This window comes from Acomys minous, assembly GCF_964271855.1.
Source record: "Acomys minous genome assembly, chromosome: 9".
Classification (NCBI taxonomy): Eukaryota; Metazoa; Chordata; class Mammalia; order Rodentia; family Muridae; genus Acomys; species Acomys minous.
The window spans coordinates 92,827,953-92,855,075 of NC_140490.1; the positions used below are offsets into that span (position 1 = coordinate 92,827,953).

The following is a 27,123-nucleotide window of genomic DNA, read 5'->3' on the forward strand; positions in this document are numbered from 1 at the left end:
AAGGGATTACATATAGGAGCATGGATGTCTCAAAAGCAGCTGTGTCAATGAAAGCACAGCTTTCAGTTACCCATGTTACCCAGCATGGATAACAACTCAGACAAAGATGAAACCTTAGCTCTCTGTGACATGCAGGTCAAAAAGTATGTTCTCAGTAGTCATTACTATTAATACATGCTGGGAAGGAAGAGGCCTTGTGACTCTGCTAAGTTTTAGGGACTTTTTGAGACTTTTGAGTTGCTTACTTTTTGAGTCTTTTTTTTTTTTTAAGTCTTATTTATGTGTGAGTGTCTGCATGTACACCTGCATGCCAGTAGAGGGCACCAGATCACATTATAGATGGTTGTGAGCCACCATGTGGTTGCTAGGTATTGAACTTAGGACCTCTGGAAGAGCAAACAGTACTCTTAAGCGCTGAGCCATCTCTCCAGCCCTGCTTTTTAAGTCTTTATGACTCAAGTTCTTCTTGAGGTTTAAGAAGCTTCCCTCCAAAATGGCATGTTTTAATTAAAGGAAATTGCCCGAATCACTCTTTACATTGGAAAGCTGTTGCTTTGGCAGTGTGGAGCTCACACCTGGGGCCCTGTGCATGCTAGGCAAGTGTGCTGTCACTAAGCATCTCCCTGACACCAACCTCTGAGACAGGGTTTCTCTGTGTAGCCTTGGCTGTCCTGGACTCTCGTTGTAGACCAGGCTGGCCTCGAACTCACAGAGATCCACCTGCCTCTGCCTCCGAGTGCTGGATGGGATTATAGGTGTGTCCCACCATGCCCATCTTAAGCATCTTGTCTTAATATGTTTACTATAGGTCACACAAAAGAACTTCTAAAACAAAGCAATACATATCTGCAAAACAGTGATGACCACAAATACTACAGACATCTTCACTCTTTCAAACTTATATTAAGTAAAAAAATAAACATATGCACATATATTTAATATTGGTCTTTCCAACTTTATTATGTACAAATAAGAATAACAAACTTTAAATAAACTACTTGGTTCTAAGAGAGCAGAATCTTACTGGTCTGTAAACACTTTAGCCAAGCACAGTCAAAACTACACAAAGTATCTTCTAAGGAAAACTGACTGGTGAGCTATTTAAATTTGTGCTTTCAAGTATGAGGAATTAAATATTTACTCTTTTACTTTCTCATGAAAAGTAACATATTCTAACAAACAGTATAAATATTGTTATAGCAGTCTAACCACTAAATGAAATGCAGGTGGAATTACAGTTTACTCTAATAATCTACCTAGGAAGCCTGCGAACACCAGCCATGACTCTGAATATTTATATAAGTTCAAGATGAAAAGTAACACAGTCCTTAACCTCCTTTAAAAGGAACTTTGAAATTAATCTTTCCTTCAGAAATGTTTCTTAAATATCAAATTTCTCTTCACAGACACTGTGTCCAGTTTCTTCATAATCTTCTCTTGTAACCACCATATCTTCAAAGTCATCGTTTTCAGATATCAACTTTCCACCTTCCCAGGAGTAAGTAATAGGGCTGAAACAGAGATCAGTAAATGAACCCAGCCACCAACCGCCGATTCATAGAGCAAATGTCGAATACAAACTAAAAGACCAAAGTTCTGCTTGACTTAATGGACTCTCGTTGATGTTGCAGAGATGAGCTCCTCCTCACCACATAGTGGATTGGTCCCCCACCCACCATGGCCCTACTTATGGCCTTTCTACTTTTAGTGGAAACCCCAGAACATAAGCAAAATCTGGTGATAAATAAAACGGGAAATATGTTCTAACTGTGAGCCTAAACTGAAGCAAAGATGTATTAGCCTAATGTTTCTCCCAGCAAGCCATGGGCCAGCTCTGGGTAAATCCCACCTTAGATACGGGAACGGGAGGCTCTAAGTTACCCTGCAGCTGTGCTGTAGTGTGGACTGAGCAGCTGTCTCAGCAACACTTTCAGTCTGTGCTGTGGCTGCTATAAAGCAACGCTGATAATCGCATGCAGGATGGACAGCGGGCAAAACTGACCAAGTCAAGCACTCAGCTTGCTTAGCTTTCTGTACCACACATGCTTAGTGCTGACTAAGTTCTCTTCCTCTTTGTCCTAGCTGAGATCACACAGGTCAAGAGAGCTGCCCTCATGTGCTGCGTTTGCAACCTTTTATTAACAGGCTTATATCTTTTTTTGTTTTGTTTTGGAGACAAGGTTTCTCTGTGTAGCCTTGGCTGTCCTGGACTTGCTTTGTAGACCAGGCTGGCATCGAACTCACAGAGATCCTCCTGCCTCTGCCTCTCAAGTGCTGGGATTACAGGCCTGTGCCATGCACTTATTTATATCTTTACATTTGTACCAGGTATTTTTTTTCTGAAAGGAAAAATGGACAATTATGATTCGCTGAATCAAACAAGAAAGTCTATTGGTGTCAGTCCCTTGGCCTCAGACATGTATGAACGGGATAAAAATCCACTGCCAAGAAATTTGTGATAAAAAAAAAAAAAAAAAATCCAACTGAAGCCGGGCAGTGGTGGCGTACACCTTTAATCCCAGCACTCCGGAGGCAGAGGAGGTGGATCTCTGTGAGTTCGAGGCCAGCCTGGTCTACAGAGTGATTCCAGGACAGCCTGTCTCGAAAAACTAAAAAAAAAAACACAATAACAACAAGCTTGTGAACATTACTGCTGACTCAAAATTATCCCAGCATTTAACAATTCTTTAATATTTTACCCAATAGCTACAAGTAGAAATTGTATAGGTGGCGTATATTTGCAATCCCAGCACGTGGGAGCAAGGGCATAAGGGAGCAGGAGTTCACAAGGCCTTCTCTCTCCAATGTCCAATACAAACCCCCAAGTAGGATGATATTTAAGCCCATTCCCACAGCTGTGAAGACCTACCTCAACTTTTACTGCATAAGCTGAAATGACACTATCTGTTGTTTCTCATAAAAAGAGTGGGAGACATTAAAAAAAAGTTCTCTCAGATTTTCTAAAACAGTCTCTCACAGAGCAGGCTAGCTTCGCAACTGCTACTCAGCAGAGCTTGGCATTGAACCCTTGGGTTTGTTATCTCTAAATCCCCAAAGCTGCGATTACTGGCCAGCACCACGATACCTGACGTCACAACTATTTCAAATAAAACAGTCTAGTCAACTATAAAGGTTCACCAGAAGCATTTAGAACTTAACAAATTCCTAAAGCTATGAATTGGTAACTGCGTATCTTTTTTAAAATATTTTTTTATTTACCCTTGTTTTATGTGCATTGGTGTTTTGCCTGCATGTATATCTATGTGAGGGCATCAGACCTGGGAGTTGCAGACACGTGTGAGCTGCCATGTGGGTGCGGGGATTTGAACCTGGGTCCTCTGGAAGAGCACTCAATGCCCTTAACCACTAAGCCATCCCTCTGGGCCCAGATACTGCTTATCTTAATAAGCCAATTCTTAAACATCTATTCTTGCTAGAACTTGTCACGAGGTGGTATATCTAAGATAAATCTAGTCACGGTTTGGTTTCTTTGCCTATAAAAATCCTTGGAACCAGAACTGACACACATGGAAAGAGCATGTGTTACTAAGCACCCATCGTGTGTCAAATGTTGTGGTTGGCACTTTACATGCTATCTCTTCTAACTCACTTAAGATTTAAAATTTCATTTCTGAGAGACAGAAAACAAGGATCGCACTGGGGAATAAATCTGCCAGTATCAAAAGAGAGCCAAGCTTTAAAGTCACATCTTCTACAAGCCTCCTTCCTGCAAGATGGCCCTGGCCTCTATAAACCGACACTTACTTTTCGGGCAACACAACGGAAACGTCATAATCTGTTGGCGTCAAACACCGAACTTCTGAGTAGACCCGATCTCTGAATCCTGGGAAAAGTGAATTCCCTCCCGTCAAAACAATGTTCTTAAAAAAATGTGGCTGCATTTCTTTTAAAAGAAAAAAAAAAGGGGAAAAAAAGAAGAAAGACAGCATTAGAAAATCTCCTTGTCTCTCGAAAGACTCAGCTGAGCACAAGGAGCAACCAGGGTATGTCTGGGAAACCAAACAACCTTGCCATCTATTGTTCAGATTTTGAAACTTCTCCTGGGTGCAGTGGCACACACCCATAATCCTAGCACTCAGGGACGCAGAGGCAGGCAGATCTCTGTGAGTTCAAGCCCAGGGCAGTTAAGACTACACAGAGAAACTGTCTCAAAATAAAGAAAGAGATTAAATTTCAATTTTTGTCTTCATTATTAAGGTGCACACCTATAATCCCAGCACTTGGGGAGGTGGGTGGATCTCTTAGTTCAAGGTCAGCCTGGTGTACAAAGTGAGTCCAGGATAGCCAAGGCTACACAGGGAAACCCTGGGGGCAGTTGGGGTTGTTGTTGAGACAAAGACTCACTCTAGGACAGGGTGGCCTGAAATGTAATCCTCCTGCCTCATTCTCTAGAGTACTGGGATTATAAACATGCACTACCACACCACATTTTAAGATTCATGGTGAGGCGATTACAGGTGGAGACAGTAGAGAGACCTCCCAAGTCTTTAAAACAAGATACTAAGGTGGATGAGCTACTGACTAGGAATCATACATGCACAGAGGCCATATATAAACAGCTTTCTGCAGCAGACAGACACTGAATCATAATTATCATTCTTCTCTCCTAAAACGAAGGGGGTCTTTGGCAGAGATGAAATTATAAACTTCTGTAATAAAACCACCTCCCTTGGTATTTTTAAATTGTTAGTCCAAATTTCTATTGTTGTCACACTAAAACAGATACATCCATTGCATAATCTTTACCTTTGATGGGGAAAACATTCATAATCTATAGCCTTTAAATAAAGAATCTAGGGGTGAATAAACACATTAAAGGTATGTTATGGTAAACACTAGGCATCATAAGGTGAACTAGTATTAAAAAACGTACAGAGCACAACTGGAAAACCCACCAAGAAGTAAAGGACACTGGCAATCCCACGCCTGCTGCTTCCAGTCACCAACATAAAGCTGCTTTGTATTAGCACTGTATTGAATTACATGTGTCATGACTACAACGTCACATAAATGTGAACCAGGAAATCACTTGTGAAATGTGATAGCTTTGCTGACTTTCCTTTTCACATTGTTTTTAGTGAGAAGAAAGCACATTACACATTCCTCCTAATGCCATGACTGTCCCTGATAGAGAAGGAAGAAAGGGCTGGAGTGACGGCTCAGTGGCCGAGAGAATTTACTGCTCTTCCAAGAAAATCTGAGTCAGTTCCCAGTACCCAAATCCAGCAGTTTGAAACTGCCTGTAGCCCTAGCTGCAGGGCATCGGATCCACATTTCTGGCTTCTGAGGGCACATATATGCATATGACACACACAAACTCATACAGGTGCATGCACACACTCAAATATAAACAAATAAAAGTAGTAAGGAAAGATATGAAAGCACTCTAAAACTCCAGGACTCAAGTTACTTAACTTGTACTTCAGAAGAATCCAGAAGTCTCTATGAAACACTGGAATCCACTCGTTTTGATTTTGTTATTATTTATTATTACTTTGTGTGTGCCTGAGCATACACACACACACACACACACACACACACACACACACACACACACACTCAGGATAGGAAGGGACATTCATGCTACAGAGCAAGTGCGGAGATCAGAGGACAACTCTATGACACTGGTTCTCTTCTTCCACCTTGATGTAAGTTCTCGGGAATCAATTCAGCTGTCAGGCTCATACTCAACTGGCCTGGGCCACCTAGCTGTCTATCTTATTAAAAGTAATCCTGATTGCTGGGTGTGGTGGCACACGCCTTTAATCCCAGCATTTGGGAGGCAGAAGCAGGCTGATCTCTGAGTTCGAGGCCAGCCTGGTCTACAAAGAGAGTTCCAGAGCAGCCAAGGCTACACAGAGAAACCCTGTGTGAAAAAACAAAAACAAAAACAAAATCCTGTATTTATTCCATTTATTACAGAATGAATAACTCAGTCTTATCAACTGCTAAAAAAGCAGTCCATTAAAACCTTTAAATTTCAATTGCGCAAATTTAGGTAAAACTCTCAGTGGAGCCTTGTAGTACACACCTATAATTCTAACATTCAGGGGCCTGAAGCAGAGAGATTCTGAGTTCTAGGCCAGTCTGAGCTACATAGCAAAACTGCCAAAACAAAAACAAAACCCACAGACTTATCTAAACTGAACAGAGCAATTTAATACTTAAGGAAAAATAGACTCATGCTTAAATAGATCATAATGACTTTGGCAAAAATACAATTTATGATCCAGAACATATAGGACCTGGAAAATTCTGCCAGTAACACAGGTGTCACTATCTGAAACTGCTTAAGAGGCAGCACTATGGCTTTGACTTTTCAAAACTGTTTCTCTTCAGTTGTTAACGTACCTTCTGGTAGGTTCTGAATTGAATAGACGATGGCTTCTGGGATCCCCATCTCCTGAATGCCAATGTCAGAGGGGTTAAAGAGTATTTCTGGAACGGCAAACCTCTCGTTGGCCAGGCGAAGAATCTGCTCCCCAGACTTGTACTTTCCACTCAGCACCATCTCTTCTCTTGGCTTAAAGCAAAGGAAGGTGAGGCGTTTGAGCTACCTTGCCGCGTTCATAGGACAAATAACAATTAGAAATGTGTAGAGCCAGTAGAGCAACCATCACAATGCTCAAGATTCTGAAAAGTTAGAAAAGGGTTTTCTCTCTCCTGTTGCTATCGCACACAAATAAAAACCAGCTCACGAGGCAGAGGCAGGGGTTTCTCTGTGAACTTGAGGTCAGCCTGGGCTGCATAGTGAGTTCCAGGATAGGTGGGGGGGGGGGGTGGCTGTCAAACCAAACCAAACAAAACAAAACAAAAAGAACAAAACCCAGTGCTGCTATGGCTATCCCATATATCAATATAATTGTTTCCTTAATAGATATGTGGTTCTCCACAACCTAGAGCATTTATCACACGGCCACTACTTAATACAGCACACACTACCTAATATATGATAGGCATTCAACATATTCCTGAACAATGGCATGCAAAGTGACACACTGCCATTAACCGCATTAGACATTTTATGTACATTATCCCACAAGGCTCACATAACACTAAGACAGACATACTCTCATTTCACTCATGACATAATTAGGCTCAGGAAGGTCCTGACTTACTCAAGGTGTATCATACTGGAAACACTCTCTTACGTCATAACCTGGATATGAACAATTCAGCTTGCTGTCATTTGGGGAACACTCATCATGTAAATGTTAAATAAAACTTTCCAGATAATTATACAACATCGCTGGGAAAACAAGGGAGGTCTAAATGTAAGTCCCTTCTGACCCAATAAATAATTGCTGTAGTAAGACAATAGCATTACTCTACATAGAAGTATTGTTCTGCCTTAAGTGGAATGGAAAATGTCTCTGTACACCACAAAATTACTTACAGCTGACACTAAGCCTGGAATAGTGTACATACCTGTAGTGCCAACATTTGGAAAGGTGAATCACGAGGACTGTGCGAGTCTGAGGCCAGCCTGGGCTACAATATGAGACCCTGTTCAAAGCAAATGGAAACTAAACACACACACACACACACACACACACACACACACACACACACAATTTAGCTTAAAAGTTCAAAGAATAATTCATTTGTTGTGTCAATACTGGAAAACTACCTGACGCTGATACAGACTGAAAGACATTAAAGGTTTTCAGCTGTGTTAAAACCCTGATTTACAGATTTACAGGACTAAATATCCAGCCAGGAGGAAGAGCCAGCACTTGGTGTCCTTGCTGAATGCCAACTCTAGTGCCATTAGTCATTAATATGTAATCTGTAAGTCTCTGTTTTCAAGGGTATAATTCCAAATCCTTTTTTTTTTTTTTTTTTTTAGAATAGACAAACGAAGGGATTTAGAAGGCTGTGGAGAGCTGGTCAGTACACTCCATGACTTCCTGAATGGCCCCACTTTTTATATTTATTTAGAGTAGCACTGAAGAAACCATCAGCTACTTTACATGTGTCATAATGGGTCTGCAGAAAGTGGTAATGGCTAAAGATAACAGGATATTCTCAATTTAGGTCTGACCGGTTACACTTCAGCCGGCATCCTCGTTCTGAGAAGAGAGAAAATAAGAAGTTCTGCTGTTTGTCACCAGTGATAATACAGACTCTATTTCTCTCTATATGCTATTGTTCCTTCTACCAGCAGGAGAAAAGGCTTCAGATTTCCAAATATTCTCGACTAATGCATCTCAATTCAAATTAACAATAGCCTAAGTGGCTGGGTGCCATGGCATATGCCTTTAATCCCAGCACTTGGGAGGCAGAGGCAGATCTCTGTGAGTTCGAGGCCAGCCTGGTCTACAGAGTGACTCCAGGACAGCCAGGACTACACAGAGAAACCCTGTTCCAAAAAACAAAACAAAACAAAAACCCCCAAACCCAAATGCCCATTAAGCAGCTTGATGCTACTTTACAAATAAATTGCCACGCCTTTTCAAATCTGTTGTTCATCGCTTCATAGTCTTTTTAAACTATATAAAACTAGGTTAGTGATGTACTCTAAACAGATTGAAAGTGTGCATACTTTTCTACTGTTTCTTATTAAACATTACATTTTGTGCTGGATCCATGGTAATCCTACAGCTTTACTTTGTTTTCATTACGGTTTACTATATGAATACATTAAACTTACCTTCCTTATAGTAGAGACTTGGGCTGCTGCCAATTTTCTGTCATTCTAAATGAACATTATCATGTCTCCTTACATTTCTGAGTGGAATTTTGTGGTTATTGTTGCTGCTGGTGGTTTTTCAAGACAGAGTTTCTCTGTCCTGGGCTCAATTTGTAGACCAGGCTGGCCTTGAACTCACAAAACCCACCAGCCTCTGCCTCCAGAGAGCTGGGATTAAAGGCGTGTGACATGACAGCCGAGCTGAAAATTTTAATTTCCCAATAGTCTTTATCAAGCCAGTAACCAGAAGGTCAAACTCTATATTTACCAAATATAGACCTGTCTTTTCCTGAGCTGATCAAAGACAAGGGGAAATTACATTGGCATTAAAGATAAACTGCTTCTTAACACGTGGACCATGCAATGGGGTTTGTCCTTCACAGCGATCTTAGTGAGAAGCTTACTAATAAATGCATCTACTTGTGCCTACAGAAATGGCTACAAGGAAGGCAGTCACTGGAAGACCCTGGCAAGCCAGCTGGATGTGAAATGCCTTGCAAATGTGGCCGAGGCTGTCACGTGAGAAGATGAAGATTAGAAGATAATGCGAAGGGTCTTGTTTTTAACTGCTGTGGAGGGCCTGGATAGCTCAGCAGGTAAGAGCACTGGCTGTTCTTCTACTAAAGGACCTAGGTTCAATTCTCAGCACCTGCTCAAGGCTCACAACTGTTTATATTTCCAGTACCAGGGGATCTGACATCCCCATAGAGCATATGCTTGGTGTGTAGACATACACGCACACAAAATACCCATACACAGAAAAAAAAAAAGGCATTAAAAAATTACCTTACAAAAGCCCTTTTTAATTGTACTGAAGTCAGGCAAAACGTAGTCAACCATCACTGTATTGTCTTCCCCTTTTAACCTGAAAGACAAGACAGAGACCTGTAAAGCTGTGTGATTATTAACATTACCTGAGAATCAGTTTTCCACCTGAAGGGCAGCATTATGCATACTTGGCAATATCCATGTCTCTGTAGAAATCCTGAGACACGTAGCACACGTCTTCCTTCACTTGATTAATCACGTGGGTCTCATCCATAACATGCAGCTGCCTAAGAGAAACAACGTAACATAACATGAGGCCAGGGAGACATTTCTATACGTCATGGCACTTGCCTCCAAGCCGGATGAGCTGGGTTTGGACCTACAAGTTGGAAGGAGACTCAACTTCCACAAGCTGTCCTCTGATCTGCACGCAGCACACACGTGCACACCAGCCCTCCACACACAAGATGAGAAGCAATTGAGCATAACCGTAAAGTAGCATTTCAATTATTTTTAAATAATGATTTTTATTTTATGTATGTGTACTTTGCTTGCATGTATGCCTGTTCACTTGTGTGCAGTGTCCACAAGCCCAGACAAAGGTGCTGGAAGTAGAGTAATGAAAAGTTGTTAGCCTACATGTGGGTGCTGGGAACCAAACCAGGCTCCTCTGGATGAGCGGCCAGTGCTCTTAACCACTGAGGCACCTCTCCAGCACAAAACTCATTTTTCTAGGGTGGGCAAACACACACACACACACACATACACACACACACACACACACCAAACAATCCAGAATTACATTTTCAATAAAAATGTTCTTCATGAGGGCTGGAGAGATGGCTCAGTGATTAAGAGCAGTGGCTGCTCTTCCAGAGGACAAATGTTCAATTCCCAGCACCCACATGGTGGCTCACAACTATCTGTAACTTCTTTTCTAGGAGATCTAACACCCTCAAACACATGCAAGCAGGAAAAACACCAATGTACATAAAACTAAATAAATCATTAAAAAAAAGAATGAAAGCATTTTTTAAAAATGATCTTTATGGCCAGGTTTGGTAGCACAAATCTGTAATCCCAGCACTCAGAGAGGCACAGGCAAGCAGATCTCTGTATGTTCGAGGACAACCTAGTCACAAAGTGAATCCAGGACAGCCAAGACTACACAGAGAAACCCTGTCTTGAAAAAACAAAGCAACCAACCAACAAACAAACACAAAAAAGGTCTTTATGAAAAAATCAAAATATAAGTTTATGGTGTGTGTATGAGCATTCAAACAGTTTCACACTGTTGTCTGAGTCAGCAGAATTAACTATGTAGCCCAGGCTGGCCGTGAAGTCATGGAAATCATCCTGCCTCAATCTTTTGAGTGCTAGTGTTACAGGTGTAATCTGCCATACCCAGTTTGAAATATTAACTTCTTGAATGTGCAAAACAAGCCTTAACTTTACAAAATATTCTCACTTTTGTTGCAAGATGTCCAATCCCATTGTAAACCCCAAAATTATGAACTGTAAAAACCTGTTTCTAATTGTGGCATGGCTCACTCTTTGATCCTAGAGCTTCCTGTTTACTGTAAACAAGTACTTGTGGTGCAGGCATAAGGTTATTGTGTAATTCAAATGCTGATTTCTGTAGCCCCCATATCTGGTTGCAATCCCTGTTCTGAGAATCTCCTGTTTTAATGTTGGATAAACTCTGCTCCCCAACTATCCCCCTTACATGCCAATAAAGCAGCTTCCAGCCAGGCACTGAGCAGGGGAGAGTAGGGCTGGACTTCTGTCAGCCAGGAGGAAGAGTGAGGAGGAAGCAGAGGACTCAGCCTCAGGCAGAGGTGCAGGAGAGATGGAGAAGATTCAGCTGGAACACAGAAAGAACTAAAATGCAAGTAACTTGGAGATTTTGACAAAGATGGAGTCAGGATAACGTGGAGGGTTAACAACAGCCTTAAACTGCTCCAGATTGTGAAAGCTTTATAAACAAATATAAGAGTCTCAATTGGCTGGTCGTGGTGGTGCTCAGGAGGCAGGGCCAGGCAGATTTCTTTGAGTTCGAGGCCAGCCTGGTGTACAAAGCGAGTCCAGGACAGCCAAGGCTACACAGAGAAACCCTGTCTCAAAACAACAACAACAACAACAACAAAATAAATAAATTAATTAAATTAAATAAATATAACTGTAACACTTGTGGTGTGACTCAGCTCTAAAGCACACCTTTAATCCAAGCTTTCTGCAAACAGGATTAAATAAAGTTAACCCAGGCAGAGCAAGCAACCAGATTGACAGGAATTGACCATGGGTTGGGGGAGGGGGCAATACATGGAGAAAGGAAGTCCAGAGGACAAATAGAGAAGAAATACGCACAGGAAGTAGAAAGGAGGGACTTAAGACACTTAAGACACGGCACTTAAGACAGCATGGAGACATTGTCTGAGTAGGAAGGTCAGCTGGTGCTGTCTTCTGCCTCTCTGAGCTAGGTTTTCACCCAGCACCTGGCTCCTGAGTCTTTATTGGTAAAATAAAAAATCTGGGATTTTTATTCATTATAACAACACAGTGTGAGCCAGGCGTGGTAGCGCACACCTTTAATCCCAGCACTCGGGAGGCAGGGGCAGGTGGATCGCTGTGAGTTTGAGGCCAGCCTGGTCTACAAAGTGAGTCTAGGACAGCCAAGGTTACACAAAGAAACCTTGTCTTGAAAAACCAAAAAACAAAACAAAACAAAAAACAACACAACAACAACAACACAGTTTGATTATTACATTACATCTGTACACTGTTCCTTAAAGAGCAGATGTCAGTTCGGCTACAGAGAAGGGAATTCAAAACAGGTGTTAGTTACATGGTCTTATCTGACCAAGGAGTAAACTGTCCCTCAGTCAGTCTCAGTAGACTCTCACTAGAATGTCTTCACTCTTGTCATTGTCTTTTCTGATTAGCAAGTATATTAATCCGCATACAATACACAGAATATAAACAGTTTGAGGAGTATATTAAAGAAAACACAAAAAACAGGAATCTTTTTTAATGAGGTCATTTCCTTTCAATATTTTTCTTTGCACATGGACTTTATTATATGCTACATTTATATTTTCAATTAAATATTATTCCTTAAACATTTTCCTATGCAATTATTCTTTGCTGTTGTTTGTCGTTTTTAGACAGGTTCTTACTATGTAGGCCCTAGAACTCACTGTATAGACCAGACTGGTCAGACTCACAGATTCACCTACCTGCCTCTGCCTCCTGAGTGCTGGGTCTAAGGACATGCAACATCATGCCCCGCTACATTATTATTGTTTTAAATGTAGGGTTTTTATTTTTACTGCAATATAGTCAATAAAATTAATCTACTAAGGTCTATTTACTAATGTTCCTTAGTTTGGAAGTTTAGTTCAGGAAAAGAAGCTTACATGTTAATTAATAATTATAGACAGGTTTGAGGCACAATCTACCAGCCGAGTTATTTCACACTCAGTCTGTTCATATATGAAAAGGCACTAAAGGTCCCCTTTTTCTCTGTGAAATAAGTGCCCACAATAGGATCTGTAAAGTTTTTACGATAGTCTTTGTAGTTAATGAACTTTTAAAACTTGCTTTCTTCCTTTGCTTTAAACAAGCATTATAGGCTAATTTCACCTTGTCACCTTCATACCACTGAGATGGGAAGCTGGCTATGTCAGTTCTCAGGTGGCAAGAGGAAGATTCGTGTCAGTTCCAGAGATTACACGTGAACGGAGCCTAAGAGTCAGTAAAGCATGGGTATTCTTATCCCGGCTTCCCTCACTGTTTATTCCTACTCTGAGATATTGAGTGTCCCATGGTTTAACGTGGTTTCCACTCACGGAAACGTGGCTCAGTCAGTGAGAAGGTCCACACAACCAATCTGCAGCAGCGTCTTTGGAGTGACCCACTAATGTGCACTGTAAAGGCGCATTATAAAAAGGCACTTAAGACACTATTTTCTCCAGCGGGTCCCATGAGAATCATCTGTCTGCGTTCATTCACCTTCCAAGTCCCTAAATAAACCATTAACTAAACTGAAGCTGTGATCACTGCAGGAAGCTAACATGTTCTTATGGCTGGGTAGTCTCCATTTGTATCCTTTCAGCTTTAAATTTCTATGCATTTTGTATTTGTTCCCACCCTGAGAAATCACTGAAATAACTCTCTAGCAAGGAACTATTCTTCAGGGGTCAGACGAGCACTCTTACTCTAATCATGCAGGGAACAGATATATGTGCTACCGTTGGACCTGGACCGCCCCTAAGACCCAACTGTTACAGGCTTGGTGCTCCGGAAGATGGAGCCTGGCGGAAGGAAGTAGGGTCACTGAGAACATGGCCTTCAAAGGGATGCTAGGACCATCCCCTTCCTGCTCCCTCTGTGCCAACAAGCCACCAGTCTTCAGCCATCAGGCCTCCTTTACCAAGTGCTCAGGACATGAGCTATTATTCTGTTGCCAATGGCCTAACGCTGTTCGTAGAGCCAAGCCCCATGCAGCCAACCTCTGGGAATGAAAGATAAAATGGACTTCCCCTGACTGAGCTCGTTACCTTGCACATCTTTGTAGACTAACTCAAAGCTGACCAACACAGTGTGGTGCATCTGCTTCCATTTGTTTCTAGGATTTATGGCTACCTCGGTTGTTTGTGTTTCTGAGGCTTTTCTATTTGTACAAGCTGTCAAAATCTATCCTGAGGACTATGGCTCAGTGAGTGGACAAAGATGCTTGCTGTGCAAACCCTACGGCCTGAGATCAATTTGAGATGACAATTAAAGGTAGGAGAGAATCACTCCATAAAGCTGTCCTCTGACCTCTCTCACACACATATACACTGCACACACATACACACACACACACACACACACACACACACACACACACACTCACACACCCCAAAATAAAAAACAAACCACATATCCTGTGAGCGGTGACGAGAGCCTGGGAAGGGTGCGTAGGAGGGGGAGAGAAGACAATGGATGTCGTGGTGCTCTTGGGTAGGGGAGGACCTGCTAATGCTCTATAGAACAGTAGGTCAACTACATTTCAAAACACTTGCATTTTCTTTTGTTGTTGTTGTTTTTCAAGACAGGGTTTCTCTGTGTAGCCTTGACTATCCTGGACTCTCTTTATAGACCACTCTGGCCTCAAACTCACAGCAATCCGCCTGCCTCTGCCTCCCAAGTGCTAGGATTAAAGGCGTGAGCCACCACTGCCCAGCAAAACTTACATTTTCTAAAACAATTAGTAAAGATTTTGAAAATTGGTGTTGGAAAGATGGCTCAGAGGTTAAGAGCACTGTCTGCTCCTCCAGAGGTCCTGAGTTCAATTCCCAGCAACCACACAGTGGCTCACAACCATATATACAGGGATCTGATGCCCTCTTCTGGCATACAGGTGTACATGTAGATAGAGTACTCATATACATAAAAATAAATAATAAATAAGTAAAAAAAGAAAGAAAAGCTGGGCTTGGAGGCACACGCCTGTAATCCTAGCACTTGGGAGGCCAAGGCAGGATCACGGTGAGTTCGAGGCCAGCCTGGTCTACAAACTGAGTCCAGGACAGCCAAGGCTACAGAGAAACCCGTCTCAACTCCCCTACAAAAAAAAGATTTTGATATCCTAATTATCCTAATCTGAGATATAGATAGATAGATAATGATATATAATCTTATACATGTATCAAAATAATCACATTGTACCCACTGATTATGTATAACTACTTTATATGTATTTAAAGATTTAATAACATATACATTTTTAAATGTCATTTAAATTTATTTTTATTTATTATGTTGTGTGTATGTGCATACACACACAAGTGTGCCATGGCATAGGTATCAGAGAGTAACTTTGTGAAATTGGTTCTCTCCTTCCATCACTTGGTCTTGGGAATCAAACTCAGGTTATCAGACTTTTAAGCAAGCACCTTTACCACCTGAGCCATCTTGCCAGCCCAAAATAAATTAAAAACAAAAAACAAAAACAAAAAACCCACACATACAAACAAAAAACTTACCCTGTTCTTGTGATTCAACTATTTTCCTTCTTTCTTTCTCTCTCCCTCCCTCCTCCCTCCCTCCCTCCCTCTCCTCTTCCTCCTCTTCCTCCTTCAGCCCCTCTTAGCCCCCTCCCCCCCTTCTCTCTTGGTTTTTTCAAGATAGGGTTTGGCTGGTCTCAGACCAACAAATAGACCTGCTCTGCTGCCTGCCCCGCCCCCCCCCAGGGCCGGGATTAAAGGCATGTGCCACCACACCCAGCTCAACTATTTTCTTGTTACATAGAAAATAGTTTATTTTTAAATTTCTTATTGCGTCATACATTCATGATTTGTATACCTTACTGTATGCTTTTATTCAAAATTTTTGAAGTTGTTAATAAGAAAATCTATACTTTGAATACTTTGTTACTTTTGCTTCAAATACTTTTATATCTGTATTTATTCTTTAAAGTCTTTTGCTGGGTGGTGATGGCACACACCTTTAATCCCAGCAGAAGAGGCAGAGGTAGGCAGATCTCTGTGAGTTCGAGGCCAGCCTGGTCTACAAAGAGAGTCCATAACAGCCAGGGCTCTGTTGTTACACAGAGAAACCCTGTCTCAAAACAAAAAGCAAAAAACAAAAACAAAAACAAAAAATAAATAAATGCAGTCTTTTGTAGAGGAAGGAGTTGAGAATTCACAGCTTGCCTGGACTACTGACCGAGTTCCAGGGCAATCTAAGCAACTCAGCAGTCGCCTGCTACAAAGTAAAAAGAGGCTAACTGATCAGTTCCAGGACTACCAGCGCTGTAGTTAGCTTCTGTCTCCTGTCCCTCCTTCTGAAATAAGGTCAGCAGTGACAGGAGAAAAGGATGCTATTCTTTCTTTTTTTACTTACCATATAAGTGTGACTCTGTAACCCAAAGCTAATATTGAACTCTTGATTCTTCTGCTTTAGCCTTCCAAGCACTGGTAGTATAGGTATATGCCACTGTGCCCAGCCCGGTTAGTTGTTTTTATTATTATTATTATTATTATTATTATTATTATTATTATTATTATTATTATTATTATTATTATTCACAGTGTTCTGCCTGCATGTACACTTGCACATCAGAAGAGGACACCAGATCCCATATAGATAGTTGTGAGCCACCATGTGACTCTGGAAGAGTAATCAGTGCTCTTAACCTCTGAGCCATCTTTCTAGCCCCAGCCCTGTTAGTCTTAAGTCCTTAGTTGGCTTAACCTTTTCTCTCTTCCCAATGTGCTTCTTTTCACCTTACTGGAGAAGAGAATTAAATACTGCAGGATACTGAAATCAAGCCCAACTGACAACAGTCCAGAGCATTTATATAATCACAATGTTTTGAATTTTTAGACTTAGACTTTAAGCAAGGGCAGACAAACTGAAGCACAGCAAAAGTAGCACACAGATGTTATAAGCTTGGTACTGATGAAGAATCAGAGTACTGTGCTTATGGGAGACATCACCCTCCAGCTGGGTGTATGGGGCCTCATCCTCCCCAAGTTCAAAGCCAAGTGTTACCTGTAGGATATGATCTCTTTTAGATGGTTCGTTAGGAGTTTTCCGCCCACATTTATCCTAAAAGAAAAGAATTCAACTTAGGTTCAGTTATCACACATTTCATCCTAAGAAATAACATGGGACTGACATAAAATGAGAGATTAAATAAAAATTAAATGTAGCTCACCGAATAATCGCTTCTTTTTTCTTTTTGCTTCTGCAGTAGGGAACTATGTGTGTGAAGGAATAGCCACTATCTACAATGATGCAGCATAATTCGGAAGGATTATCTCGGAAATACCTGTGTGCACTAAGAGCACCGGCTGTTAAAAGGATGATGAGGAAAAGAATGAATACATTAAAATATATTGTCATTTTAAAACAATAAAAAAGTAGCAAACTAAGGCAAAAACAGAAACATTAACAAAAAAAGATGTCTTTAAGCCAAGTGTGGTAGCACACACCTTTAGTCCCAGCACTGGGGAGGCAGAGGCAGGCAGATCTCTGAGTTCCAGGGCAGCAAGGGCTATGCAGACAGACTGTCTAAAAACAAACACACAACAACAATAAAACCACACAAACAACAAAAAAGCCTTTAATTTTAAAAAAAGTTGTTAACTCTTGAAAGTATTTCTGGCTGTCTTTTAGATTTTATTTTTAAGTATGTATATGTGTCTGTGTGTGTGCACATGAGCGCAGGTGCCTGGAGAGGCCAGGGCACTGACTTACGAGTGCTTGTAGTTACGTCACGTGGGGGCGGGAAGCAAAGCTGGGTCCTCTGTGAGAGCAGCAGATGCTCAGCCATCTCTCCAGTCCCTTTCTAGCTGTCTTAAGATCTCAGTGTTTAAACTCTTAAAAGTCACACTTATATGGTAAGTAAAAAAAGAAAGAATAGCATCCTTTTCTCCTGTCACTGCTGACTTTAGTTTGAAAGGAGGGACAGGAGACAGAAGCTAACTACAGCGCTGGTAGTCCTGGAACTGAGCAGTTAGCCTCTTTTTACTTTGTAGCAGGCGACCACTGAGTTGCTTAGATTGTCCTGGAACTCGGTCAGTAGTCCAGGCAAGCTGTGAATTCTCCATCCTCCTGCCCCAGCCTCCCCAGCTGCCAGAACTATGGGCCTGTGTCACTAGCCAAACTAAAGTTCTATGCTTAAAATAACAATTCTGTGTTTTACTTCCTTCAGACCTAAAAACTGCCATCTTTACCCCACTCATAACCACACTCATATTTAATGTCATAAACGCTTTTCACTTACCATTTACTCTTAATACTGCTTGGAACTGATATTCTTCAAATAGAATTTCATTCATTGACTCTTGAATTGAAGTGAAGTTAAAGTATGGCTCTGTTATAATAATATTAGTATCTAAAAAATCGACCTAGGGGAGAAAAAAACCCAAAGTTCTATCATCTATAGTGATTATAATCAAGTTTGTTTTATGTATTTGTGTGTGTTTATAATAAACAAGATTATCTAATCCTCATTTAACACTACTGATTCTAATCTTCATTTAATGCATAAATGGAGTCATAGAAAACTGAGTACATTACCCACGTTCATAGACTCGCTTAGAGCCATAGCTAGGATTTGAACCCAGAAAGTCCAGCCACATCCTCAACTTGATAAGATAAAATTTAACATGAATGGCCAAACTGTCAAACTGTGAACGACAAAGTAAGGGCTGAGTCCACCCAAGCAGTGAAGCCGCTGCCCCTGTTACAAGCAGGAAAGGACAAGAAGCTCCCCAAGGCCTTCCTGGAGAACTGTGATGTGCAGAAAACTCCAAGTACACATGGAGCCTTGTCTGGTCTCTTCTTTGCCTTTTCTGTGTTGGCAATTCCAAGTTCAGGTTTGGGACCCAGGACACTGCTCGCCCCCTGTGGCCCCTATGTACTCGTGAATGTGCTCTGACAGTGTCCACAAGCTTAGCCAGGGCTCCTTGTCTCCCATGGTGCAGCTCTTCCTGCCGACTAGATGACGCCTCAGCCTCATTTTTGCCTTGGGCTTCTTTCCTTTTAACACCATGGGTCACTGGAGGAGATTTGTCCCATATTTTTGACCATCCTCTCAGTTTATCTATAGTTACATTACAGTTGTTAAAAAAAAATAAAATAAAATTTGGGGTTGGAGAGATGGCTCAGCAGTTGTTCTTCCAAAGAACCCAGGTTCGAATCCCAGCCAGGGGCTCTGACATCCTCTTTAGCCTCTATGGGTACTACCTGCCTATAGTGCGTAGACATATGTGCAGGGGAAACACCCAAACACATAAAGTAACAATAAATAAATCTAAAGAAAAGAATCAATTCTCAGGGACGGGAGAAATGGAGCAGTGGTTGGGTGCTGAGGACTGGACTTCCGTTCTCAGCAACCACATCAGACAGTTCACACAACCCTCTGTAACTTCAGCTTCAGAGGATCCAACACTTCCTGTGGCCTCTGTGGGCACCTGCACACACATGGCACACACTCATAGTCACACACACACACACACACACACACACACACACACTCTTACAGACACATGCACACACATGGCATACACTCATATTCACACACACACACACACACTTACAGACACATGCACACACATGGCATACACTCATATTCACACACACACACACACACACACACTTACAGACACATGCACACACATGGCACACACTCATATTCACACACACACACACACACACACACACACTCTTACAGACACATGCACACACATGGCATACACTCATATTCACACACACACACACACACACTCTTACAGACACATGCACACACATGGCATACACTCATATTCACACACACACACACACACTTACAGACACATGCACACACATGGCATACACTCATATTCTCACACACACACACACACACACACACACTTACAGACACATGCACACACATGGCATACACTCATATTCACACACACACACTTACAGACACATGCACACACATGGCATACACTCATATTCACACACACACACACACTTACAGACACATGCACACACATGGCATACACTCATATTCTCACACACACACACACACACACACACACACACACACACACTTACAGACACATGCACACACATGGCATACACTCATATTCACACACACACACACACTTACAGACACATGCACACACATGGCATACACTCATATTCACACACACACACACACACACACACACACACTTACAGACACATGCACACACATGGCATACACTCATATTCACATACACACACACAGACACACACACTTACAGACACATGCACACACATGGCATACACTCACACAGACACACACACATAAATACTGTGTTTTTCGGACCATAAGGCATCTTCCCCCCTCCCCCAAAGTGGTGGTGGAGGAATTAGGGTGCGCCTTATGGTTCGATTGCTTTTTTTTTTTTTTTTACTGTTTTTCTTGTTTTACTGCCCTAAAAACTGGGTGTGTCTTATGGTCAGGTGTGTCTTACAGTCCAAAAAATACAGTGAATTCTTTTCTAAAGATCATTTTTAGCTGGGCACAGTGGTGCACATCTGTAATCCCAGCACTCTGAGAGGCAGAGGCAGGCAGATCTCTGTCAGTCCGAGCCCAGCCTGGTCTACAAAGCGAGCCAAGGCTACACAGAGAAACCCTGTCTCAAAAGAAAAACTTTTTAAAAATCCATAAAATTTTTGCAAGAACTACATATTCAGATGTACAGGCAAACGTATCTTTTTGTAACATAAAAGGGGTATGGGGGGCTGGAGAGATGGCTCAGAGGTTAAGAACACTAACTGCTCTTCCAGAGGTCCTGAGTTCAATTCCCAACAACCGCATGGTGGCTCACAAGCATTTATAATGTGATCTGGTGCCCTCTTCCGGTGTCCAGGTGTATATGCAGGCAGAGCACTATATACATAACAATAAATAAATATATTTTTTAAAGGGTATGGAACATGTCTGGTTAATAGTCAAAATATCGGGCTGAGGATGTAGTTGAATGATGGAGGAATGACCCAGCACACAAAAATGTCATGGGTTTGATTTAGCACAGGGAAAAGAACAGTAAAAACAAGAAGTAAAAAAATAGTAATTTTTGTTTGTTTGTTTTTCAAGACAGGGTCTCTCTGTGTAGCCTTGGCTGTCCTAGACTTGCTTTGTAGATCAGGCTGGCCTCGAACTCACAGTGATCCGCCTGCCTCTGCCTCCCGAGTGCTGGGATTAAAGGCATGTGCCACTATACCTGGCTAAGAAGTAAAAATTTAATACTGACTTTCACATAGGTTATCTGCACTCCACTTAGTTTTTGACCTGGAGTTTTTATTTACTTGTATTTTGTAAGTATTTCCAAGATCATACTAAAGGCATATATATATATATCTTTTATACCAGCACTCAGAAGGCAAATTTTGAGGCCAGTCAGTTCTATGAAGCAAAGTTCAAGCCCAGCCAGGTCTACATAGTAAGACCCTTTTCCCAAAAATAAATAAATAAAATCTAGAAAAATCTATATCCAAGCACCTTATATATATATAAGTTTATAAATGTTAACATGAAAGTTTGTGAATGTAAATCCTATATTTTATTTAAATAAAGACACAGAAATAGATTTTAATACATACTCTAACTTGTTACCTGATACATTTCTTTTCCAAAAAGATAATCCCAAACTTGCCGTTGGACATCCCAATTCACCAAGTAGCCCTAAAATAAAAAAAAATAATAATAATAGTAATAATATAAAATTAAAAACCTTAATTATCAAGAATATTTTAATAATTTTTAAACATAAGATTAAAGGTGAAAGCCGGTAGAGGCAGGCGGAGCTCTGGGGATTCGAGGCCAGCCTGGTCTACAAAGTGAGTCCAGGACAGCCAAGGCTACACAGAGAAACCCTGTCTCAAGAAACCAAAAAGATTAAGGTAGAGATGGTTCAGGGAGTGAAGGAGCTCGCCTCCCAAGCCTGGTGACCTGAGTTCCATCCCCGAAGGGACATAAAGATGAAAGTGGAGAAGCAACTCCCGAGGCTGTCTTGGTGTCTTCTGGTCACCACACACAAGTTGCATGGGTCAGTGCTCATATCACACATGCACAACATAAAAAGGAAAATCAGGTTAACATGCTCTAAATCACTGGCTTTCTATCTCTGAATGGTAAACATTTCCTACATAATGCTGTACAATTGTCAAATCGATTATAGATGGGTCGTTCTTTTAAACATTCAAAAGCACACAGGGAACAGTAACTAAGATGCCAATGGTTCAATAGCACGCCAACATATAGAGCATGAATACCATCTAGTTTTAATTCAACTAAAATCCAGTATTCTAATGAGTAGCTAAATTGTGGCTATTGTTACTAAAACAATATAATTTTTTTTAAACAATTTAATTTCAATTCCATTTTGTTTGTTTTTTGAAACAGGATTTCTCTGTGCAGCCTTGGCTGTCTCGGACTCGCTTTGTAGAGCAGGCTGGCTTCAAACTCAGGATCTGCCTCCCCCAGTGCTGGGATTAAAGGTGTGCCCTACTGCTGCCCAGTCATTTTAATTAGATCTTAATTACAACTGAAACAAACTTTCCTTAGACATCTACAAACATTTCCACTTGTGCCCTATAGCTTCAGCCCCAGGGGCAGCTGCCACCTCTGAGCTCTGCCAGCATCCACCTCACTCATGTGCACATGCATGCATGAATACATACTTACATGCATACACACACATCACACACACACACACATCACACAGGCGCAACTAAAAATATCGTTAAGTGTAGGTTTATAGGGCTGGAGAGGCGACTTGTTGGCTCAAGGTGCTTACTGTCCAAGCCTGACAATGCAAATCTGATCCCCAGAACCTGCGGCAGCTCACACACCTTTAATCCCAGCACCCCTATTGGAGAGACGAGAGGGGGAGTCAGGAGAATCTCCTGAAAGCCGGAGCGTCAGCTAGCCTAGAATACACAGCACAGTGGCAGAGACAAGCCCCTGCTCCAACAGTATAGAAAGGGACAACTCTGGAAAACACCCCACGCCCATCCACACAATTATAGGTTTATACTATCAGAAATGAAACATAATTGGGATTACCTTTTGGAAAGGAAGGATGTAAAAGAGTCCTGAAGGGTCTTTTATCTCATCAATCTGGTTAGCAGTAAATGTTTTAAGACGAGCCGTTTTTGATCTGAACTGACAATTGGGAATAACCCTAGATGGAAAGAAATAAAGAATCACCTTCCAAATACTTAGTTGATAAAAAGTACTAGTACTTGGGCTGGAGAGATGGCTCAGCCATTAAAGGCTAGGCTCACAACCAAAATAAAAAGTACTAGCACTGAGCCAGGCACCCTGGCGCACACCTGTAATCCAGGCACTCAGGGAGGCAGAAGGAGGAGGAGCTCTGTGAGTTCGAGGCCAGCCTGGTCTGCTAGAAGACTATTGTACTCACGTTTCTCACTGTTCCTGAGTAACAACTATAACAGTGCCCTTGGCTCGCTGAGTGTAAGGAACTGCTGCTAACAGGCTCTGCACTGAACCCTTGTCTTTCCCAACAGATCTTAAAGAACCCTTGGGTGGACGTGGTCTGGCTATTGTATGGAGGATGGCCAGAGCTGAGTTTTTCTTTTTTTCTTTCTTCTTCTTCTTCTTCTTTTTTTTTTGTTTTGTTTTGTTTTTGTTTTTGTTTTTGTTTTTTTTGTTTTTGAGACAAGGTTTCTCTGTGTATCCTTGGCTGTCCTAGACTCACTTTGTAGACCAGGCTGGCCAGGAACTCACAGTGATCCGCCTACCTCTGCCTCCCGAGTGCTGGCATTAAAGATGTGCACCAACACGCCCGACCTTGGGTTTTTCCTTTTCTCCTTTTTATTCTCACTTATTTGGAAAGTAAGCAAACAAAAGCTTATTGAGAATTAAAGAAGCCAGGCGTGAAGGTTCATGCCTTTAAAACCAGCACTTGGGAGGCAGAGGCAGGCAGATGGCTCTGAGTTCCATGGTTGGGAGCCACCATGTGGCTTCTGGGAATCGAACTCAAGGACCTCTGGAAGAGCAGACAGTGCTCTTAACCACTGAGCCATCTCTCCAGCCCTAAAGTAGACGTCCTTAATAAAGTTAAGGTTCAAAATTTTGGCACACAAGCTTCCAAGAAGCTTGATTCTTAATCACCACCAGTATGCCACCGAGTGCAAAATTAAGAACTACTTTAAATTTTTGTTTTGTTTGCTTTTTATTTTCTATGGTTTTGCTCTGTGAGACAGGGTCTCACTATGGAGCTCTGTGAGGCCTGGAACTTGATATGTAGACCAGGCCGGCCTCGAACTGCCTCCCCAGTGCAGGGATTAAAGGTATGCTCCATTGTGCCAGGCAGACACTACCTTTAACGATGGATGCTGACCTCCACCAGCGAACAACATAGACAGGAAGACAAATCGCAGACGTTATCATACATGTATGCATACACTCATACACACAACATGATATTGTGATAACCCAATAAAAGGTTGTGCCAGGCTGGAGAGATGGTTCAGTGGTTACAAGCACCGGCTGCTCTTCCAGAGGACCCGGGTTCAATTGCCAGCAACCACACGGCAGCTCACAACTGTAACTCCAGTTTCAGGGAATCTGACAGCCTTACACCAATGCACATGAAATAAAATTAAATAAATTTTTTTAAAAAGGTTGTGCTAATTCTCACTTACTATACACTGTCAACATTTTTCTGCCTGTTTAAATGTTCTTGAAAGGCATGATTTTAAAATCACCACAGGCCAGGCCCGCGTTATATTGCCTGTCATCCCAGATATTTGGGCATCAGAGGCAAGACCATCACTTGAGCCAGGAGTTAAAAACTGGCCTGGTCAACACAGGGAGATTCTGTCTCTTAGAAGAAACTGGTGTGGAGCCGGGCGTGGTGGTGCACACCTTTAATCCCAGCACTTGGGAGGCCGAGGCAGGGGGATCTCTGTGATTCGAGGCCAGCCTGGTCTACAAAGCGAGTCTAGGACAGCCAAGGCTATACACAGAGAAACTCTTGTCTCAAAAATCAAAAAAAAAGAGGAGGAGAAGGAGGAAGAACTGGTGTGGCTCGGTTGTAAAGCACACCACAGAAATGCCATGCATTTGAGGCCTGCCTAGGCTACACAGTGAAGTCTAGGGAAGCTCAGGCCACAGTGTGAGACCCTGGCTCTATAACGAACTACAAGAGGGAGAAGGCTATGGTTCAGGGGTACAGCAACTGCCTAGCTCCTGCTAAGCCCTGGATTCGTTCTCTGGCACACTAAAGACAAAACAAATGGCCGTGAGTGATGGTGCATGCCTCTAATCCCAGGTGGCAGGCAGAGGCAGGCAGATCTGTGAGTTCAAGTACAGCCTGGTCTACAAAGAGAGTCCAGGACAACCAGCGCTCTGTTGCACAGAGAAAGCCTGTCTTGAAAAAAAAACCAAAAACAACTCCCCAAATCCTGTTCTGTGTAAGTGCTACTTATATGCACGTTTGTTTATTTACATATGGGTATTTTTCCTACATGTATGACTTTATTATTTATTTACTTACTTATTTATGTGTATGAGCACTTTTCCTGCATGTATGTCTGTGCACCATTTAGGTGTATGCCTGGACCCCACAGAGCCAGAGGACTGGAGTTACAGTTGTTAGCTGCCAGGTAGGTAGTGGGAATTGAACCTAGTTCCTCTAGAAGAGCAGAAAGGGCTCTTAACCATTAAGCCATCCCACCAAGCCCATGTACCAGGTTGTTACTGGAAAGAAAAATCTTATTGGAGCCCATACGGTCAAATGAGTTGGGCTAAGTAATGCAGTGCTTGCTCATTATGCAAGGGTTCATTCAACACCTAGCGTGAAGGGAAGGAGAGAGGGAGGGAGGGAGGAAGAGAGAGAATAAATTCAGTCAAGTGCCCACTTAAGCCTGAAGTGACGGCCTTCAGCTGTAATCCTAGCACTCAGAAGTGGAGGTAGTAAGTTTAAGGTTATCCTAGATTTCACATAGCGCTACAAGGCAGCTGGTGGTGTTGCTCTGCGGAAGGGTACTACGTCATATGCAAATTCCTGGGTTCCAGCTCGAGTACGGAGAAAAAGTATACTATTTATTCAAACGTACACTTTTTACAAAACACATTTTTGTTGCTGTTGTTTTCTTGGCCTTGGGTATCCTCGAACTCAGAGAGATCCGCTTGTCTCTGTCTCCCCGAGCGCTAGGATTACAGGCGTGCACCACTGCACCCTGGCTACAAAATACATTTTAAGACGTCACTGTATCGTTTCCGATTTTACCAACCGGGTTATTCAAATTGGTTGCCCAATGCCTTCAAACTCCCAGGACTCTAATGTTGTGGGGTTTACAATAATGGGAGTTGGGGAGGGCGTCACAACCTTTTGAGGATCCGATGATAACCTGTTATTGCGTTCCCGCAAAAGTGCTCAAAACGTTGTCCACTATTATTGGAACCTCCTAAGCGTTGTCTTTGCATCCCTCGGTCAATCTTGAGAAGCCTATTTCACGTTACCAAACGAAACATACATTCCACTTTCGGATCCCCGCGGCCCCGAACAAAAGTCAAAATCAATTTCAGTTCAAAGCATCAAACCCACCAACCCAGCGCCAAAGCGAACACCCCTCGGCTGAGGCTGGAGCCGCGCGAGGGCGTCTGAGGATCGCTCAAGTCGGAGAGCACAGCCTGCGAAATCACAAGGCGCACATGTCCTGTCCCTCGGGGACCACGAACACTTACGAGACGTTGTCATGGCTGTAACCGATTTTGGCGTTGTAGGCTCCGTTATCCAGCACTAAGGTCGTCATTTCGGAAACCACTCGGCTGTAACTGAAACCCTTTTACTTCCCCGGCACGGCTAGGATCACCTCAGCTCAGACTCCTTCCGGTACTCTATGGTTCTTATGGGGGCGTGGCCGTAGCACAACTTCCGGTTACCCTGGCAACGGAGGACGCCGGAAGTCAGGCGGTGGAGCTGCCTTCTCCGCAAGCATCCAGTTTTTAAACCCCCGCACCCCCCCTTTTTTTTTTTAGGTAGCAGTGAAATTCAATAGTAGAAACCGCTAAGTACTTTTTCTCCGTTTCTTGTTTTTTCTGAACTGCGCACATTGGCGAATGAAAGCTTCTTGTAGTC

General features: G+C 42.2%; 1 protein-coding gene and 1 long non-coding RNA gene across 5 annotated transcripts; one reads left to right on the top strand and one right to left on the bottom strand.

Annotated features, from left to right (window-relative positions):
- Positions 1–934: 934 nt before the first annotated feature.
- On the bottom strand, positions 935–26,886 carry ACTR6 (actin related protein 6). Of its 4 annotated transcripts, XM_084794382.1 has the most exons (11): positions 26,730–26,886; positions 23,079–23,196; positions 21,627–21,695; positions 18,258–18,381; positions 17,187–17,322; positions 17,021–17,077; positions 9,670–9,768; positions 9,500–9,578; positions 6,373–6,544; positions 3,766–3,904; positions 935–1,511 (listed from the first exon to the last, which is right to left on the bottom strand). In XM_084794382.1, the coding sequence occupies exons 1-11, from the start codon at positions 26,795–26,797 to the stop codon at positions 1,382–1,384; spliced, it is 1,191 nt and encodes a 396-aa protein (XP_084650508.1). In that variant the 5' UTR covers positions 26,798–26,886; the 3' UTR covers positions 935–1,381. The 4 variants fall into 4 exon arrangements, with proteins under 4 accessions (XP_084650508.1, XP_084650510.1, XP_084650509.1 ...); XM_084794384.1 differs by lacking the exon at positions 21,627–21,695; XM_084794383.1 differs by lacking the exon at positions 17,021–17,077.
- LOC311604444 lies at positions 6,571–14,342 on the top strand. Its single transcript, XR_014781494.1, has 2 exons — positions 6,571–9,309; positions 14,113–14,342. It is a non-coding gene; the product is annotated as an uncharacterized lncRNA (long non-coding RNA).
- Positions 26,887–27,123: the final 237 nt, after the last annotated feature.

Coding starts and splice junctions, on each gene's coding strand:
- ACTR6 (XM_084794382.1), bottom strand. CDS start 26,797: ATGACGACCTTAGTGCTGGATAACGGAGCCTACAACGCCAAAATCGGT. Junction 21,696..23,078: donor ACATCCTTCCTTTCCAAAAG/GTAATCCCAATT, acceptor TTTTTATTTTAG/GGCTACTTGGTGAATTGGGA. Junction 6,545..9,499: donor TTAAAAAGGGCTTTTGTAAG/GTAATTTTTTAA, acceptor CTTTGCTTTAAG/CCAAGAGAAGAGATGGTGCT.